At 44.5% G+C, this 18,708-nt stretch overlaps 1 protein-coding gene across 48 annotated transcripts in view; it reads right to left on the bottom strand.

Moving 5' to 3' along the window:
- The window catches only part of clasp2 (cytoplasmic linker associated protein 2), a 56,494-nt gene that overhangs the window by 35,316 nt on the left and 2,470 nt on the right, over positions 1–18,708 (bottom strand). For 43 of the 48 annotated variants that reach the window (XM_085791771.1, XM_085791721.1, XM_085791722.1 and 40 more), the window contains exons 2-7: positions 15,391–15,469; positions 12,373–12,476; positions 11,435–11,526; positions 9,254–9,329; positions 8,321–8,418; positions 4,559–4,629 (exon numbers count right to left, since the gene is read on the bottom strand). In XM_085791771.1, the coding sequence (XP_085647897.1) occupies positions 4,559–4,629; positions 8,321–8,418; positions 9,254–9,329; positions 11,435–11,526; positions 12,373–12,476; positions 15,391–15,469 (520 nt within the window). Of the gene's footprint in view, positions 1–1,306; positions 1,528–4,558; positions 4,630–8,320; positions 8,419–9,253; positions 9,330–11,434; positions 11,527–12,372; positions 12,477–15,390; positions 15,470–18,708 lie in introns of those variants that run through there. The other 5 variants (XM_085791767.1, XM_085791766.1, XM_085791768.1 and 2 more) reach the window with 1 other exon arrangement.

Raw genomic sequence — 18,708 nt, 5'->3', positions numbered from 1 at the left:
ACACACAGACACACAGGTATAATTTGAGTCCCAATTCCAAGTCGGGGATGGGGATAAACCATAATATTCAGAGGAAAGCTTTGCCATGGCAACCAGCCTAGCCTGGAAACGGGGTCATGATTTCCTTTGCAGAGCCGGAGATGCACTGAAGCAGAATGAGCATGTCTGCGAAAGAGAGTGAGTTGAGTGTGTGAGTGTGTGAGTGTGTGTGTGTGCGTGCCAGTCCCTGTCAACAGTGAAGAACTATGCAAGCAATGAAAGCTGCTACTGACGGTCAGATCGCAAGGCACTGAATATCTCAGGGCTCCCAGTGTGTGTGTGTGTGTGTGTGTGTGTGTGTGTGTGTTTTTTGCATTCACTCATTTTCAGACAGGTCAAAATAACATTAAGCAGGAGCTGAGCGCGGTGCCAGCGGCGCTGACATGCTTTACTTTCTCACAAGCACCACCAAACACTACAATGATGTCTCATTCTCCTCTGCACACAACTAGAGAGTTTGTTGTCATTTTGAATGATGTCATCATTAATTTAACAGCCAAAAACAAATAGCTCTTCTTGCCGTCACAGGGGCAGACATTTATGGTCTAACGAGGGTCAAACTATTCAAAAGTCAAGCCTAGTGGAGTGAGCTTTGACAGAAACGTTTTGTTTGCTCATAATTAACCATTATCAATCAGTGGAAATTACACACAGACACGTCTAGTCCACAAATTTCTAAAAACAAACACACACACAACTTAATGTTATTGCAACAAGAAGAGTTGGAGAAATGAGGCAGATAATGAGACGTGGGATGTTTTTTAAATTCTGCTGCAAAATGTCAATAAAGAACAAGATTCAGACAAAAATGTTCCCCTCAGTTTCTAAAGCTGACTAATAGAGAAACTGTGCACGAATATCCCTGTTGGCTTCTGACTGTACAGCCTGACTGTGTAACCGTGACTGAATGCTGAGTTCAAGTCAGGCCTCAGGCTACGAGTGATAACAACCATCTCTCAAATATTTCCTGTCTCACATTTATATGAATTTCAAAAGAAGAAAAAAAAGCAGCACTAAGTTAAAAACATACACACGTGCTCTGGTACATGCACTTTACATCTATGCACAGTCCTACACACAAGCAGTGCGACATAATGTAGACATTATTACCATGTAGATGTAGCCTATATCAGAGCAGGAGCACTCGGTGTGAAAGTGCTTGGACTCTAAGCTGATTTCAATTTAAAACCATATGCTGACAAGTCTTTGTCTGAGTGCCAACATCCACAGCCGATGAGATTAAACACAGACTCACACACACACTTACCATCACCATCATCCCCTACTGCCATGGTTGCAGTGTGTTTTGAGTAGAAAAACCCCCTGTTGTCTTTGTCCGTACTCGCTCCTCTCCCTCTCTTCTCCAGTTCTCTCCTTTGTTTCTCCTCTATCTCTTTCCCTCTCTTGTTTGTTCAATCTCTCTCTGTCTCTGTCATGATGAATCAGGGAGAGGCTGTGATAGGCACAGCGCTGTGACTCGGCTACTGCGAGAGATCTCTGTCGGCTTCCTCCCTCAATCCTTTGCCCTCCCTCCTTCCTCCCTTCCTCCCTCCCTCTCTCCCTCGCTCCCTCGCTCACTCCTCTTCTCTCAGCAACAGCTGCCACAAAACCTTTAGAGTGAACGCCAAGAGCTGGCCTAAAAGAGATGTGGGGCAAGGGCAAGTAAAGAACGAAGTTGTGCGAGTGTGTGAGTGTGCGTAGTGTTTGGAGCAAAGCACCTAAATCTCACACACAGTCACATATGGTCATCCCATCCTGTTTCTGACCTTTCACTACACTCATGGGTTATTTCATGCCAAAAGAAAAAGTAGAAACCAGTGTTACTCACTGAGAGCCAAAGACAAATTAAGCAGCAGACACCAGCATTATTTTTAGTAATTATATTAGTATTAAGAATACATTTAGCAAGCAAGTCAATTAACAAACTGCCAGAAAATTAAATATGTATATAATTGATCATGGGCTGAAGATGTGGTGGTGGGGAGGATGACATATACGTAGCTGATTTACATGCAGAGACTGAAGCAATTTAGAGGAGGAGAGAAGAACTCAAGTTATTCTTTGTTGCTAGAATCTACCCTGCCCTTTAAACATCTCACGTGCAGTATCGGCAGACACCAGCAAGTCTGCTGCACGAGGAGAAGTCTCTATCCCACAGTCGGATACTCCAGCACCTGCAGCTCAGACAGGTGTGTGGCCAAAAAAATGGTGAAATGAAGCAATGCTAGGTTTACCAAGGAGAAACAAGAGTGGTTTTCTCTACCAGGGTGGAGCCTGTGTACAAGAAACACTGAAGACATTTTCTGATTATTATCTGATTGTCAGTAACTCTATGATGGTCATTTAAAGACATGGTGAGCAACATCTACAGATGTGCAACTATGAAGAGTCCACTGTTGCATGACAAGCTGCAGCAGCTGAGAAATACAAGAGAAAGAAGCTTAAGTACACTTGAAGCAGCAGCCGAGGCCAATCAACAGGGCGTGCAGCCAGAGTTCATTGTGGTGAGCATCTGTGGTCACTTTCGCTTTCGTAATCTGGTCAGTGTGGTGTGTATGGTTGGACTGCAAAGGGCGTATAAAGTAGATTTTAAAAAAAAGTTATCAAACACTTTGCTTCGATAACTGTGAAATAATCAAACCATTTGACCAGCCTGTTGCGTTAATATCTGACTGTTATGTGGTTTGTTAACCACTTGATTGGTTGTTTAATGCGAGCAGGAAGAAGTTGTAATAACAAACACTTCCACTTGATGTTGTCTTGGCCTTTCACTGGGCTGTTGTAAAGTGTACTCCCATTGTCTTTTCCCTTCTGTTTTAAATTCAATGCCTCTTTGTAAATATTGACAAGCACTGCGTTCATCTCCAGCAATACACATGAGAAGATAGAGTAAAAAAAGAGAAATACAAGGAAAAAGGAATTACATTATTATCTGATAATAACAACTGCACAATCACAGACCAAAAAAAACATGACCTTGCTCTAAACCTTAGGGGAGTGGGGAGTTAAAAGTGACACTCCCTCCTCCTCCCGCTGCTGCCACCAGAGACAGCATCATGGCAACTATACCCAGTACATGCCCTGAGCTCCTCTGCATGTCTCTCCTCATGTCTCGCTCTGTCCAAGTCAATAGGCTGCAACAGCCGACCAGGCACCAACCAACTGTCGCTGTCGGACAGACAGACACAGTGACAGAGCCGCCGAAAGGTACAAACAGCCAGTGACACTTTCTTGCTCGACACCAACATCAGACCTCACCGACCTCACTGAGAAAAGAAACTCAGCTTAATGCGACGCAGTTCAGTTTCATTTGACTGAAGATAGAGAAAAAGATAGGATAGGAGGGAGTCATACATGCTCATGTTTTTTGTTTTTTTTACTTGTTACATTATCATTAATTAAACTTGATTGTTCTTCATCATATTTACAAGCAACTAAAATGTCTAATATTAACAGTTGTAACATAACCTCCACCGTAGGCTTTAGCTGATTCTGAGTTTACTTCCTAATCATCATCATCATCAACAGTTACACAACAAACAATTCATTTTCAGAAAAGAAGGAAATCTGCTAAGAAAAAAGCAAAACACACATTGATTTTTTCACTGTTACCGAGTTAATTAACTGATCAGAAATCAGTTCATGGACAAGATCCACTGAGCACAAATCTTCTCACCCAGTACTTTAACTGTGGGGACCTGCAATAATAAATCTCCAGTCCCACACCAAAATCTGACACTACAGATTTTTATGGAGGGCAACAAGAGGCCACACAGCCCTGTAGAGGACGGCAGTGACTGAATGAATCCAACTCATAATGGAAACATTAAAAGAATCTGCATTAGTCAGTCACACCGTAGCCGATCCCATGTCTTATGTCTGAGGGCTGTGTCAGCAGCTGTGCTGAGTGTTACATCCCTATAAAACAATGATGTTGTCCGTGGATACAGCAGGTAAAAGCTTCTCTTACCAACTACCAAAGGAAACCATTTGTGGATCAATATGTAGTACATGATTTAAAATGTTTCACTTCTTATTAGGTGTCGATAAATCCCCAAAGTGGTAGGGAATCAGATTTTATGTTCTAAAAAGTGAGAACAAAGTGAAACATGCTGTGTTGTCAATACAACTTGAACTTTCAATGGACAGAGCAACAGAGGCTAAGCCCTGGGCTCCAAAAGATCCACAGTCCACACTAATGCTGGACGGCACAACACTCGGCAGCAGCAGCAGCCTTCGAGCTCAGGTCTGGCTCTGCCATAAAACCCACAGCATCACACTCAGATTAAACCATTAATCCTGTTAGGTCCTCTTACAGGAGCCCATGGCAACAAGCACAACCACAAGAGCACATGCAGATTTAGAGACTAACGCACACACACATACACACCATCTTGCGCTCCTCTCAAACACCAGCCAGTACCTGACAACAGTGAAATTATCTTGGCAGCATGACTCAACTTGGTGGCTCTCACCGGCCAACTTAACTATGACACAGAAAATGAGAGAAGGCACTGACCGTGACTTGGGCTGAGAGCCATGTTGCCTGAATTCAAGGCTTCATCAAAACGGGAAAATATTGTCTGTAACCTGCAGAGAGAGAGAGAGAGAGAGAGAGAAGATGAAAGGTTAGACAGATACACAGATATGAACGGTGCATACACGACAAAGCTAATGAAATCAGCACAATAACTGAATTACATACATCCAGATGAGACTGAATTCAAAACACGAAAGTCAATCATCTCCGCTGGCAGGATCGAGACAAAGAAAATGCACAAGCAGGTGGATCCACACACAGCACAGAGCTCTGACCTAGAGACAGGCAAGGTGCTTTGAATCCCAAGTGAGAGTATCAGCAGCAGCAGCAACATGTGGACGGCCCGCCTGTCTGCCTGCATGTCTGCCTGTTGCTGGGTGGGTGTGTCTGTCATGCCTGTCACACTCATGAAGCTGCAGGAGCAACATGACCAGAGTCCTACTGACGTGCCGCTCAGCACCAAACACACAGACCGACACACCGTCACCACCCAGATAGGCAGATTTGTGTGATTTACAGGTAAGGTCTGTCTGCATGGCAACAGTCATTTACAGACAAATCAACATAAATTGTTCTGCACAATTAAAAAGCTTCAATGTCCTCGGTAGTCTGGGCACACGTTGATTACACCTGACAAAAGCATAACAGACACAATGACCCACGTCCAGCAACATGCGCTGATATCTCCCGGCCGTGGATGTGAGCACACAAGAATAAGAGTCATACACACCGTCTCCTGTCTGTCTGTCTCCCTGTCTGTCTTTTGGTGTCTGGATGCCGGTCAACAACCACCAGACAGCTTAGAGGCTCCTGATAAGTGACGATTAGCGTTGCAACGAGCTGCTCAGCCGTGCAGCATTTTCACGTGGTTCCCTTCCTTTCATTAGCATTTTAATGTAGCCGTGTGGTTCAGATATATCCTCTCCTTTAGTCTTCTTGCTTATTTGCCTCAGCATTTCCCCATGGGCTGATTAGTAGGTTGCTGCGCAACATTGCATTAGCTCCCATGCTAGTGACACACTGGTCTCGGCTCCCCTCAGCTCTTTGTATCCAACATGGTGCAGTGGCTCTGAGAGGGAGGGAGGAGGGAGGAGGGAGGGCTTGTGCGTGCGTGTGTGAGGAGAGAGAGAGAGAGAGAGAGAGAGCCAAACAGCGAGAGCCCAAAGCATGCTATGGGCATGCGACAAGGCACCACCTACTGTCGCCCATATGTACTGTATGCTAAGCACACACCCACTAAAAAATCACCACAGTGACACAAAGGGTTAAATCTCAAGCAGCGTCTGCCTGTGTGTGTGTGTGTGTGTGTGTGTGTGTGTGTGTGTGTGTGTGTGTGTGTGTGTGTGTGAGAGAGAGACAGAAGTGGGTTAGTTTGTGTGACGGGCAGCAAAGAGATTCAGTTACCCTTTACATAACCTCCCTCTCATACTCAGACACACATATATACACACACTCGTCGTCAGAGGGGGAGGGGCAGACAGAAAGCAAGTCTGCTCCTCCCCCTGCTCCTCTCTCCTCCTCACCTCACTTGCCTATAGGCCCCCCTTGCTCCCCCCTGTTCCTCCGCTTTAATCCTCTCTGCACTACACAAATCAACTGTCATTGAGAAAGGGTCGCCCCCCAAGTCCAGTGGACAGCGATCTCGTGTGTGTGAGACAGGTGAACTGCGTTCTGATTCAACCTGTACTAGAGGCAGCCGTTAGGTCACTTGTCTGTTGTTGCTGCTATTACAGACTCAGGGCTGCCTGCAAATTTATAATTTTCAAAATATATAGGACTCAATACACTGGTTAAATTCTAGTTTTAGTTCTGTCCACCCAGTAGGAGACGTGGCTTCAATAAACACGCTGATATCTAGCTACTATGGCCAGTAGCAGAGACACAAACCAAGATTTCCAGGTGGTGTCTGACCTGCATTTAATGCAGGACAGGATGAGCTGGCTCAATCAGCCAAGTCAGGTGACTCAAGCTCATTGAGACCCGACTGCCAAAGCTGGTGTAACCTGTGTCACTGATGGTCTAACAGGGGTCACAATATGTTTTAATGTGCACAGTGTGCATGAGGTTGTGTACTAATCGCATGAGTTTACTGAAAATAAAACTATTTTCCAACTGTGTTGTAAACGTTCTGGGTCCTCTTTAAACATCCCCATCATTTTATCAGTAATAACCTTTCTTATTATTCAACTTCAACACAGTCCTTTAACCCTCAGCGGCTTCCAGACAGTGCAACTTTCCCATGATTGTAAGTGCTAAATAGAAATATCTTTTAAATGCTCACAAATCTTCAAAATTGGCTCATTTACAGTATTTCATTGAACAAACTGCATTTTGCTCAGACAGAACAACTGATTGAGGTAAAACTCTGGGTCCTGACCTGCACGGAAATGTAATTATGCTCATTAGTCACAGGCTCCAGGCCTATTCCCTGTTATTTGGGTTTGCAATGTAAGCAACTCTCCATAAACTAATTAAACACATTTTGTGTGTGATTTAAAACTGTTGGCTTGCACGCTGTTTCGGGCATTTTAACAATAAAAAGGGGAGAGATGTCCTATAAAGGCTTTGCAAGGCTAAAATAAAACGCAGTCCCTGTTTTTCCTTCTGTTCTTCCCTCGCCTAAGATGGGGGGGGGGTTTCGAGAGATATAAACACACGACGTATGAAAGTATAAAACAAAAGTGCAGGAGTCATCCACCTCCGCTCTCATTATTCCTCCCTTCCCACCTCTTATTCTCAGGCCTAGACACTCCCTTTCTGTCATAACGCTCTCCTCCTCTGGCTTATCTGATGCTAGCAGCGAGCTTGATATGTGATCTTGTCAGTAAGACTCTGGGGCTGCAGCCCTGAATTCCACTTGGCGACCATATGCTAACCCAAACACACCAACACAAACACAACCTCAACCTCACCTTCACAGCGCTCAAACACGATCGGCAAATAAAACTGACATGACATATTTATGCTGCTTGCAAATATGAGCAGGAATGTCATTAAAGCTGCAGACTGCGTGCTACACAAGAAAGACGAGAAGCATTTGTTTCAGACATAAATCAGTGCATCTCTCAGACCTCTTCATGTCCCCCCCCGAAGCACACAGACACACACTCGTCTCGTCTGCATAAATCCCACATACACAGACGGCATGTTTACACTGGAGACAGACAGGCTTAATATGCACAACACATGACACATGGCCACGGCCAGCATTCACAGACACAGGACTCATACTGAACAGTCAGCACACAACACTGGCTGCTGCATGGGAGAAAGAGGGAAGAAGGAATTGGGGGGGTGGGTCAATGTCTGCTTAGAATAACCCTCAACTGGCCACATGTAACCAGGGCGACCAAAGATGGACAGAAACACTACAGTGGCGCTCTTTAAATGACATGAACACACACACACTTTTCCCAGTTTTTCTCCCCCAACTCTGTTACTCCACCCAAGGCCCTTTGTACCCCATCTGCCCCCTGACACCCCCCCTCCCCTCCCACAGTCAGTCAGCATTGTGCTCTGGATGAAAGTGCCTCTGTGTGTGTGAAGGGCAGAGTGGTGCATGGTATGGCCTGGGACAGACTGAGTGCCAAGGCCACGGGACCCACAGACCCTCCACACAACTCATCCCTGCTGGATGGGAGCGCGCGCACACACACACACACACACGCATGCAAATGACAAAACCATCAGCCCTGATGTGGACAGAGATGATGATCAGTATCCCAGAGGAAAAACACTCACCGTGCAGCAGGCAGTCCTCTCTTCCCCACGTCTGCTCTGACCCTCTCCCCAACGTGACGATAAACATCCACCAGTGTCGTTATGGAGGCCTCACGTACCTATGAACAGCAGACATTAACCACTTTAGTTCCTCACACACATACGCACAGGTAACATTACACTGCACTCTCACATAGCGCACACAAAGGCATCTAAATATTATCTAATAATATCTACCCAGTGTAGATGCGGCTTAAAAGCGGTAAGATTATGGTTAATTCTTTGCAATAATTCCATAAAGATTACACTCTTTATCCACTGCCTGAGATTACAGAGAAAAGATAAGGCAGACGTAAAGGGATATTAAAAAATAAAGCCTTAAGGGCCTGTGCTGCTTATGCCCGTAATGGGAGACATCTGATTTGCAAGTTATGGTGTGGGCACCGCTGTGATTGGGTGGTGGGATGCTGCTAAAGGGATTCTCTGCAACTGAGGGTAGGTGGGCCGGTTGTGGATGTTGATTGGTCGGGACAGTGTGTGGGTAGATAATCATTGGGTAGACGATAGAAGCAGATTTCAGCTTTGGGGTGCAACTCCACAGGAGGTTAAACCAACCTCTCTTCACCACCACCCTCTCTCTCTCTGTCTCTCACACACACGCAGCTAGTAGCGTTGTGTGGCTGGGTGACGGTGCTCGTGATTCAGCAGTGAAGCTGGGTGGGGGGGCTCCAGAGCCCATCGCCTCACTAATAACAGTAATAATCACAGAGCTGTCTTCAGATGCCTGCCAGCACACTCTGGATGCTGAGAACTAAACCACAGGCTTAGCTACAAAGTGATACTGGGAAAATAGGAGGGAATCAATCCAGTCGGACACAGATACACACACAGACGGACGTGTTGTACGCCGACGTGTTCATCTTACATCATGTTCCTCGGTGCTTTGCCTCTTACCTGTGGGTTCTGATCTCCAGTCAGGGAGCAGAGATGAGGAACTAGTTTACTGAGGCTCAGCGTGTGGGGACCATACCTGAAAAAGACATAGAGAACGTAAAGAGAACAGCAACATTTCAGGATTGAGGACAACACTGTTCTCTCAGAAGTAAACTATAGTGTGAATTCCAAATAACAGCATCAACTAAATTGTAACACGACACTAGGGCTGGACAGTTAATCGAATTTTAATCGTGATTTTCATTTTGGATCCAAACGATCTATTTACTATACTATTTATATTTATTTTGATATTTTTCTGAGACTATTGGGATTTTATCTGTTATCCTGCACCGTTCGGTCGAGAAGAAACGTGGAACAAGTTCTCTAGTGTGGGAACACGAGGAGCAAAAACATAAACAGGACTTTGGCGCACGCCACCGCATAAGTGTTTCTGACCACTGCTTGAGTCGAATGAACGTGCAATTACAAAAAACAAAAACTTCACAAATGCAAATGTAATGAGTCATTGTTGGCTGGTGGTGAGTTAGTTGGTTAGCTCCTCTGGCCTGTTGTTGCTGGTTCATAAAACGTACAGGTTGTTGGCACATTCAGGAAAAACATACATACATAATGGTGTAAAATAATTTATAAGTAATAAGTAATTATAAGTAATAATAAGATAATAATAAGTGATTTCAATACTGACCAAAATACAACATAATCGTGATTATAATTTTTGCCATAATCGTCCAGACATACACTACACAGGTTGTCAGGAGTCACCAAAACAATAAACATGTAAGAGATTTGTAGATTTGCATGTTACATGTAAAGTTATGTCTGTAGCCAATATCACCTATAACCAAAAACTTCTGTTGCGCTCTCTAAGTGTAGTCAATGCAATTCAAATTTTAAAATTTCCTTCTTTTTTTTTTAATAAAAAAATTGTAATCTAACTTCTGAGTAATGTTTCACTCATTCTCTCCGGCTTACTAAATACCAGTGTACGCTCAGTAAACATCTCTAGATTTCCTATCGTGTAGCAGCTTAGCATTTAGCACAACCCTGTAACTTTCCATTAGCAAAAAGCTGCCAAAAGTAACAGAGTGACTCTAACAGCCAAAAAGTGTTGTTTGTGTAACATTTAGGTTGAAAATACAGTAAACTACAACGTTAACAGATCTGAACTGCTGCTGAGTTGCTGTTGTACAAGGTGCAGGAACCAAGAATATGTTTAGTCTTACGTTGTGCTGCGTGTGTTTGATTAATGACACTTGGAGGCGGGAAAATGTAGGTTAACTATGACAGCAGTGTCTGTATAATCCAAGACTGACAGAGGAGCAGAAATCCTCTCATAACAAATGGGAGAAGAATGTGCACAGAATACAATGGAAATCAAGACAAAAAGGATTTGGATAAAGCCCAAAGAACAAGCAAAGGAATGAGAAACTGCACATGTGAAATTAATACTGGCTAATGACAAGACATAATGTACTCGAAGAAGTGAAAAAGGTGTGAGAAATGCTCTGCTTTAACCTCCAAGCCTATGCAGGAACTGACCAATCTTCATTTTATTTCTATCACACATGCGCACCTTTCTTTTATTATCCCAGAGTTTAAGTCTAGGCCTCCTGCGGCTTCTGGGAAACATCTCAAGATGGACCAGCATATTTTCTTTGGAGCACAGTAGTCAGACACAGACCCTCTCCAATCATTTGTTCATGTTGATTTAGAAAAGCAAGTCCTCCATCAAGCCTGACAGCTGAGCATGAGAGCGTACAAGAGTTTGGGCTGGGGTAAAAATTGAGACCAGACTTTTAAAAACTCTGTGAAAGCAACACACATGTATGGCGACATGTACGCTTGAAGACTGTAACATCACACGACAAGAGTGGCGGCGGCATTTGCTGCATGTGTGCCACCTCTACTTCTAGAGTCACACTAACAGCTAAGAGGATTAATCCTGGAGACAGAGACTGTGTCTGTTCTCTAACAAACAAAATGGGGACAATTCATAGAAAGTAGTAGTAATATATCTATTATTATAATGGATGGACAGGACCAGAAATTCAAGAACTTGATTTACTGAAGGTTTGATTTTGTTTAATTATTAGTTTGCTCTAAGGACAAGTGCATTTGTTCCTGATATGTATTATTTCTCTTTTAAGTAATGCAGATGAAGAGAGGGAAGTTACTCACGTGCTGAGCGTGGCACTGAGACACAGGCAGACTCCTTCTCGACTGCGGAAGTTCTTGTGTTTAAAACCAGGAAGCAGCCTTTCCCAAACGTACTGGACAGAAGATAATCAGGAGGATATGTGTGGGAGGGAGGGAGGGAGAGAGGGGGGGAGGGAGGGGGAGAAAGAGAGACATTCGGTAAGTAAGAGCACAAGTAGTTTCGACCAGGCAGCTCAACAGGGGTTTGAGCAGATTATGGAGCACAGAGAAGGTTACAATCTGTGGTGAATGTAGATAAAGTAGAAAGGAGCTGGATCCCATGTTGTTTCTCGTACATCCAGAAGAGGGAGCCCCACACACAGAGTACCTCTGCTGTAGTGATTATCCATTATTGATGTGGAGGTGGCTGTGATTTTGCTGTCCCGGTTGTGCATCTTATTAATTCATTTGAATATACTACAATTGTCGTGAATAGGCTGCTCTTTTACCAGTATACAAATAAACTGTTTCTCACCGTTACAACCTCTCTAGCCATCTACCGCCAAGAGACTCAACTTTAAAGAGGAACTATGCAGGATTTGTAGCTTAATTATGCTCTCTGCCTTCCACGTGCGTGTCTTTGCTGAAAACCAGCTTTGCAAGATCGGGGCGGACACAAACGCGCCCCGTAACCCATAATCTCTTGTGTATGACAGATTAAACCACACAAAGATACACGTCGTAACATTATATATTATATATAACATCTACTGCTCTAATGATTGATTTCTCGTCGGCTTCGTTGTAAACAAATTCACATGGCCAGAACGAGGGTTAGCAAAACAGCAGAAAAGCGACTGGATTTAAATAGTTCCTCTTTAAATTCATCCCCTGACAAAACTCTTGAACGGAACATCCCATGTTTACACACTTAAGTCATGTTTTTTTCTTTTGTATGTGTGTGTGTGCAAGTGTCTCACCATGGGCGAGGCTGTCTGCTCCATGCAGCGCAGGATAAGACCTTGGCTGTTCTCCCTAACCTGGTCCTTCCCATCGCCCAGCCTGTCCACCAGAGCTGGCAACACTGCAGACAGAGGGAGAGAGAGATGGAAGAAAGAAGAGAGAAAAAGAGAAGGCGGGGTGGTCATTAAAGTGAATACATGAAAAATCTAGTCAGTGTACAGTGTTTACATCAAGTACAGGAGAAATAAGGCAACACACAACCCTGACTCTTCAGCGTATTTAAATGACAAAGACAACAAAGAGTGCCCCCAAGTGGAGAGAGTTTCAAACACAGATACTCGAAGAGACAGTATATGTTCATCATTTGTGTCTGGGCGTGAGAGGGAGAGGAGACTCGTTGTACTGTGAGAGCTTAAGCAATGACACCATCGACACGAAGGCTCTGACAGAACGAGGGGAAGGAGAGGACAGGAAATGACAAATGGACCGTGACTAAAATAACGTCAAGATAATCAAACGCTCGCGTGTCGGTTCCACTTCAACGCACAATGATTCAGCGGTGAGGCCGATGTAATGCGGTGACCCACACAGTAAAGAGTGAAAAGTAAAAACCTTTAATGTTGAATATCAACCAAAAGGTTCTGGCAACTACTCAGATGTTTCAGATGGTCGCTCTCGAATCCTTTATGAAATGAAGAACAGAGGTGCCATCAGCTTTAAGCTGTAACATCAGAGGCTCAGCAGCTTCTGATCCAAAGGCCTGAAATTTGTCCGTAGCATAAAGAGGAGGGTCAACAAATTTACCCCACCAGCAGCAGGCATTGTCAGTGTGTCTGACTACTGAAATACTTCGTTCTTATCGGTGCCACAGAGCTCCAGCCCTATCCAACACTTTACTGGGACAAAAATTTGTCATTATTCACAGGTGAAAACAGTCACCAACTTCTTTTCTTCCTGATTGAGTAATATTTGCTTCAATAATAATAAAAATATCTATTTGTGACAAAGATTTACACACAGTAAAAAAACAAAACAACAACAGGGAAGAAAAGTACAAAATCATCGAGAGACAGGTTAACAATCTCTTCATTTTCCTTTCATGATGAGGTTTGTTGAAAATTACAAAGATATAAAGTAGTTCCAACTTCGTCCTTTAACTTTTAAAGTCCATGCAATAGTTTAAATGGCTTGTCTGAGTCAGCAGCCCATAATACTATAATCACTGGTGAGTCTCTGTTTGACCATCAGGTGGAGACACTAAACTTTCTGAGTTACATAAAACTCCAAACCTCCCTTTGACATTCACGTAATGAGATAAACACAAATACACACTGAATGCCATGTGCACACACACACACACACACTCCTACCCACATTTTTAGTCTAAAACATCAGCGAGGGCGGGGGGGAAGGGGGGCAGGGTGATGTCATCTGTCCTTTTCCTGTATGTGTGTGTGTATATGAGCGTACATCATGTTACCATAACAGCTGGTTGCCTAGGCACCACGGACAATCCCCTCAAACAGAAAATAAATGACAGGGGGGGCATTGTTGTATTGTTGCGCACAACGTCGTCATCTGGAGTAGTGAAGATGAAAACACACAGACGCACTTCTCTTACAGTACATCTGGCAAGTTGCCTCATGAAGTTTTATCTTCTTCAGCAGCCGGGCCAATCACGTCACTTCGTTTTATCTGACAGACCTGACACGCCTTATATGATCTATATGTATCGATACCACTTATACCTCACATCTGGGATTGTACCTCACATCTGGGAGCTACTTGGCAAGACGGCCAACAGCACCGAGTCGATTCACATGCAAACACACAGTATAATGGCAGCCGCTCTGTACAACGAGCCAGTCCTGTAGATCAATACAATCACTGTCTCAGTGATCTCATCTTCCTCCTCTCAGTGTGTGTGTGTGTGTGTGTGTGTGTGCGTGTGCGTGTGCGTGTGCGTGTGTGTGTGTGTGTGTGTGAGGAGGGTGGGTGCAGTGAGAAGGAGAGAGAGAGAGAGCACAGGAAAGGAGAGAGGAGAGATGGAAGTCAGATGGAGGGAGGGAGATTCCAGAGGCAGCGGTGGCTCACAGAGATGTTTTTACCATCAGTCTGAAACACACACACACTTGACACACTAATACACATAGCTCTGCTAGGGCACTGTCCTAGACAGGCAGCGAGATGTGTGTGTGTGTGTGTGTGTGTGTGTGTGCAGTGTGCTGTGGCAGACTTTGCACAGTGCGACAGTCACAGGTCCAATCCTCCCCAGAGCTGCACTGCAGGGTCGAGTGCGTTTGTTGGTGACAAGAGCCAGTGTGGCTGACAAAGACAGCTGGTGACACCTTAAGCGGGCGCACACACACACACAAGGGCTGGCACTGACATAACACACACACACACACACGTACACACACTCGTAGGGAATGCAATCTGATCCTAGATTCAGTCTGTGAGGTCATATGAATGTGCGCTGTGGTTTTGGGGTGTAATAGGGTGAGCTACAGTAATGGCAGACAGTCCAGAGCCTAAATACAGACTAGAGGATGTGTAACAGAGAGAGGGAGGTGCCAGGCTCCAGAGCAGCACTGCTGCTCTGTCTCAGAGGAACTACAAAGTGGAAGTGAGAGACAAAATGGAAGGGCAACTAAAAATGCTGAGGAGTCTATAAACAACACACTGAAAATCACACTTCATGTAGTATGAAGTAGAGTACTATATAGGAAATCTGTCGTTTCAAAATGTGTTCATTAATGAATTCAGAAACTACAAAAGCCAAGAGGTTGAACCCAGAGAAGGAAGGGGGCACTTTGGAGAGGACTGAGCTTGATGAACTGAACAAAGAGATCTTTATAGTCTCCTCTGCAAAGACTAACAAATGATGACAATGAGTGTGTGATTAAGTGGATGAGCTGTAGAGAGGCGAGAGGAACTGGTTTGTACAGTCGCAGGTTTGTTCTCCGTTTCAGAGACGAGAGAACTACGGCAAGTTTTCATTTCAGCGTGGGGAGAGGGGGGGCAGGGTATCTCACCTGTGCCAAGGTATCCTTTGAACCGCTCTCCCAAGCGGTCCACGAATGCACCGCAGATGTCTATCCCCATCAACGCCACCTATGAAACACAGAGTGAGAGAGAGAGATGTGGGTTATTATGGGTCATGTACAATAATTAATGCGTTGATTCAGACTCGGACATATCGCAGGACTTCCTTTTTGGTTTCACGTCAACAAAGTGTGTATTTCTGCTCGCACATCAGGCGTTGGCTGACACAAAGGGGATTTTCTTTCCCCGCCCCCCAAGTCTGAACAAACCCATAAGGCTGGAAAGAAATGTCAGAAATTCGATTGAGACATTTGAACCACCTAACGTCAACTGTTAACTTAATTTACTATCTGCACACTTATACAACTACATTATCTATAATGACAACACGCTCTTCTCCATTCACTGCCAACATACAGTGCAAAGCTAAAAAAAAAGGCTCAGGGGGGCTTTGAGTTCAGATTATTTAATGACACAGATACTTTAAAAAATGGCGCTTGGCTGAAGTTAAAAATGCGGTTCGCTGGATTAAAAGATGATACTTCAGTTAAAAAAAGGTTTCAACCAAATAAAAGTCATTTAACAACTAAAACCTCTCTGTGTCAAAGGTTATGCAAACAGCTGTGGTACTTTTGATTATGAAACCTTTACCCTAACTCTCTTCATACACTCTGCATAGCAACAGCTGATGGATCGCACGATAATTTGCAGTTTTGGGGGAATTTGGTGAAACCTCAATGGGCTATTGCATGATGTTAAAATGCTGAGATAACAAAGCGTTAAAGAGTGCGTCTGAATTCACAATCTCATGACACCTCTTTTATTAACCCTTGGCCATCCCCCTTTTACTGTCTCGCTCTTTTCCCCCCACTGCCCTGATTTGGCTCAGTCACTAAAAAGGAAAATTGGCGTGTCATATGACTCGTAGGGGGAAGGTAGACTGGATTTTTTTTTTTTTTTTGTCTAGTGGTAAAGTTGAGTTTTCCACTGTGTTTCTGATTAGGATCACTTCCCACACTGCGCTGTGCTCCTGGAATGCTTGTTTTGGCAACGCCGCGGTAAAACTGAACAGTCCAAAAAGAAAATCCATTAAAACATTATTCTCCAGACTCCTCTGTCATGCTCAGAGTGGGGAGGCAGACTGCAGTTTTTCCCTATTTTAGTCAAAGGAAGAGCAGAGCCAGGTAACTACAGAAACAAAAGAGGGGGAGGAAAGAGGGGGAGCGGCAGGGATAACGGCCAAGTAATACTACAGAGAAGAAACACGAGCTCTGGGTCTCAATATGATGACTACATTACATTGACCTAATTTTGGGGGAACAGGGGAGGAAGGGGGGAAAAAACAGCAGGAGAAAGAAGAAACAGCATGGGAAGGAATCGGCCCTCAGGCCTCCCCCTCCCCCCTCCCTCTCCTCCACCCAGCACCCCAACAAGCCTGTCGCCCACAACCATATGGCATCTTCATGTGGAGAGAGATGGAAAAGAGGAGACGGAGGACAAGAGATGGAAAAGGCCCCACGCTTATTATCCACCTTGGACAGGGGAAAGTGAACAGGAGGTGGGGACGGTCGCTTCCTGCTCTACGGACCATCTGCAGATCAACATCTGGTTGTGGGGTGAGGAGGGGGGGAGAGGTGTGATATCAAAAGGCTACTAAGGTATCACCTCAGACACTGAAAACATCGGGCGTGTGAACAAAGCAGTGTCGAGGACAGCACAGACACACAAACATCATTCTGTAACAAAAATACTTCAGCTTCAGTCTGCGAGCTTCAAAACACCGGGGCTGCTGAGGTATGCTGAAGGAAGAAAAAAACAGTAAATATTTTGCTCTGTATGAATGGCTCTTTGTGAAGACTCAGGTTGCTGCGTATGGTGGCTTAGTCTCTAATTCGCATACCACGTACAGGGTTTATTCTGGATTCTAGAGAGGCTTAAAGTAAGTTGTGGACAGGAAAAACATGGTCTGAGGCGCCGATATCACACAGCTACATTTGACAAGACGTAGACCGGGCACTGCTGAAACAATTACACCAAGGCTAATTTTCATTATCCATTAATCCACCAGTCATCCTTTAATTTAACATTTTGTCTGCAAAATACAACAAAATGGAGAGGAATGCCTTCCTGTTCTGTTCAAACACACACTCCAGCTGTAAGTCTACACTCACTTTCACTGTGTACTTAGTAGGCAGGAAGCAAATTATTGTTTCACTGTCTGTTTCACATAATGACAGGCATCACATTAGCCTATTTAATTACCATGTTGGTCCAGGTTTTCCAAAGCTCGCAGCACAGAGAAAGGTGCTTGTTGCTACTGTGGATGATGGCAAAAGACTGACCACGACAAGACACATGACTGACATTAGACCAAGACACAATAAGCACCTGGAGCTTTTTTATCTCGGCCGCTATCCTCTGACTGTAGCTCACCGGTTCCTGCAGCTGCTTCCCACTAAAAGCTGCGATCAATTCTCTTAACTGGAAAGCTTCCACTACGAAGCACCTGCAGGAAGAGTCGAGCTGAGCAACAAGACCGAAACAAAGATGTTTCCATTGTTGAAAAAGGGTGTGATGATGAAGAATACATTGAAGCGTGTGCAGTGTGGTGTATTTAACTGGTTAAATCTGGACCTTGGAGCGTTTGATCCGTTTTTGAGTTTTGCAGACCGAAGCTCCCATTGTAATATATTTGCATCATCTCCTCTCATGCCAAAACAATTTTGAGAGCTGAAGGCTTCATCTTCATTTCAACAAAATCCCACCACAGATCAGAGTGTCTTTCGGGACGGCCGAGCAGCAGCAGTGCTGATCCTCAATCAGTCCAGTCAGTGTCCAGTCATCTGGCCCTGCTCCTCATAAAAGCACCGTGCAATATTAATGCCCTGTGTTTGTGTGGCTCGCATTGGCACTGCGGCCTCTGTGATGCTGTGAGAGCAGAGAGCATGGGGCGAGTCTGCTGCTCGCACAGAACAGAGAGAAGACAGTCCAAGTATAAAACTGACTCATTGACCAAAAAAGACCAGTGAAGGGTATGCAAGTGAAATAAAGAGGAAGACAGTCAAGAGACTGAATGAAGACTATTTTATTCACTCGTCAGAGCAGAACTTTGAGTCTCTTTATATGAACATTATTTTTATTTATGGATTCTGACTTGTTTTCCGCTTTATCTCAGTTTGCCCGATTAATCACTCCTGTTCTCCGTTATGCTCCTTCACTCTCTTCCTCTTGTCAACTCTGCATCATCTCTCCTCTCTTCCTTCTCCCCGTGCTGACGCAGCATCTTGCTTACACCTAACCCCTCCTGC

Source organism: Trachurus japonicus, chromosome 11 (genome assembly GCF_045865225.1).
Source record: "Trachurus japonicus isolate A0001 chromosome 11, Traja_1.0".
Classification (NCBI taxonomy): domain Eukaryota; kingdom Metazoa; phylum Chordata; class Actinopteri; order Carangiformes; family Carangidae; genus Trachurus; species Trachurus japonicus.
This window is presented reverse-complemented; position numbering and strand designations above follow the sequence as displayed.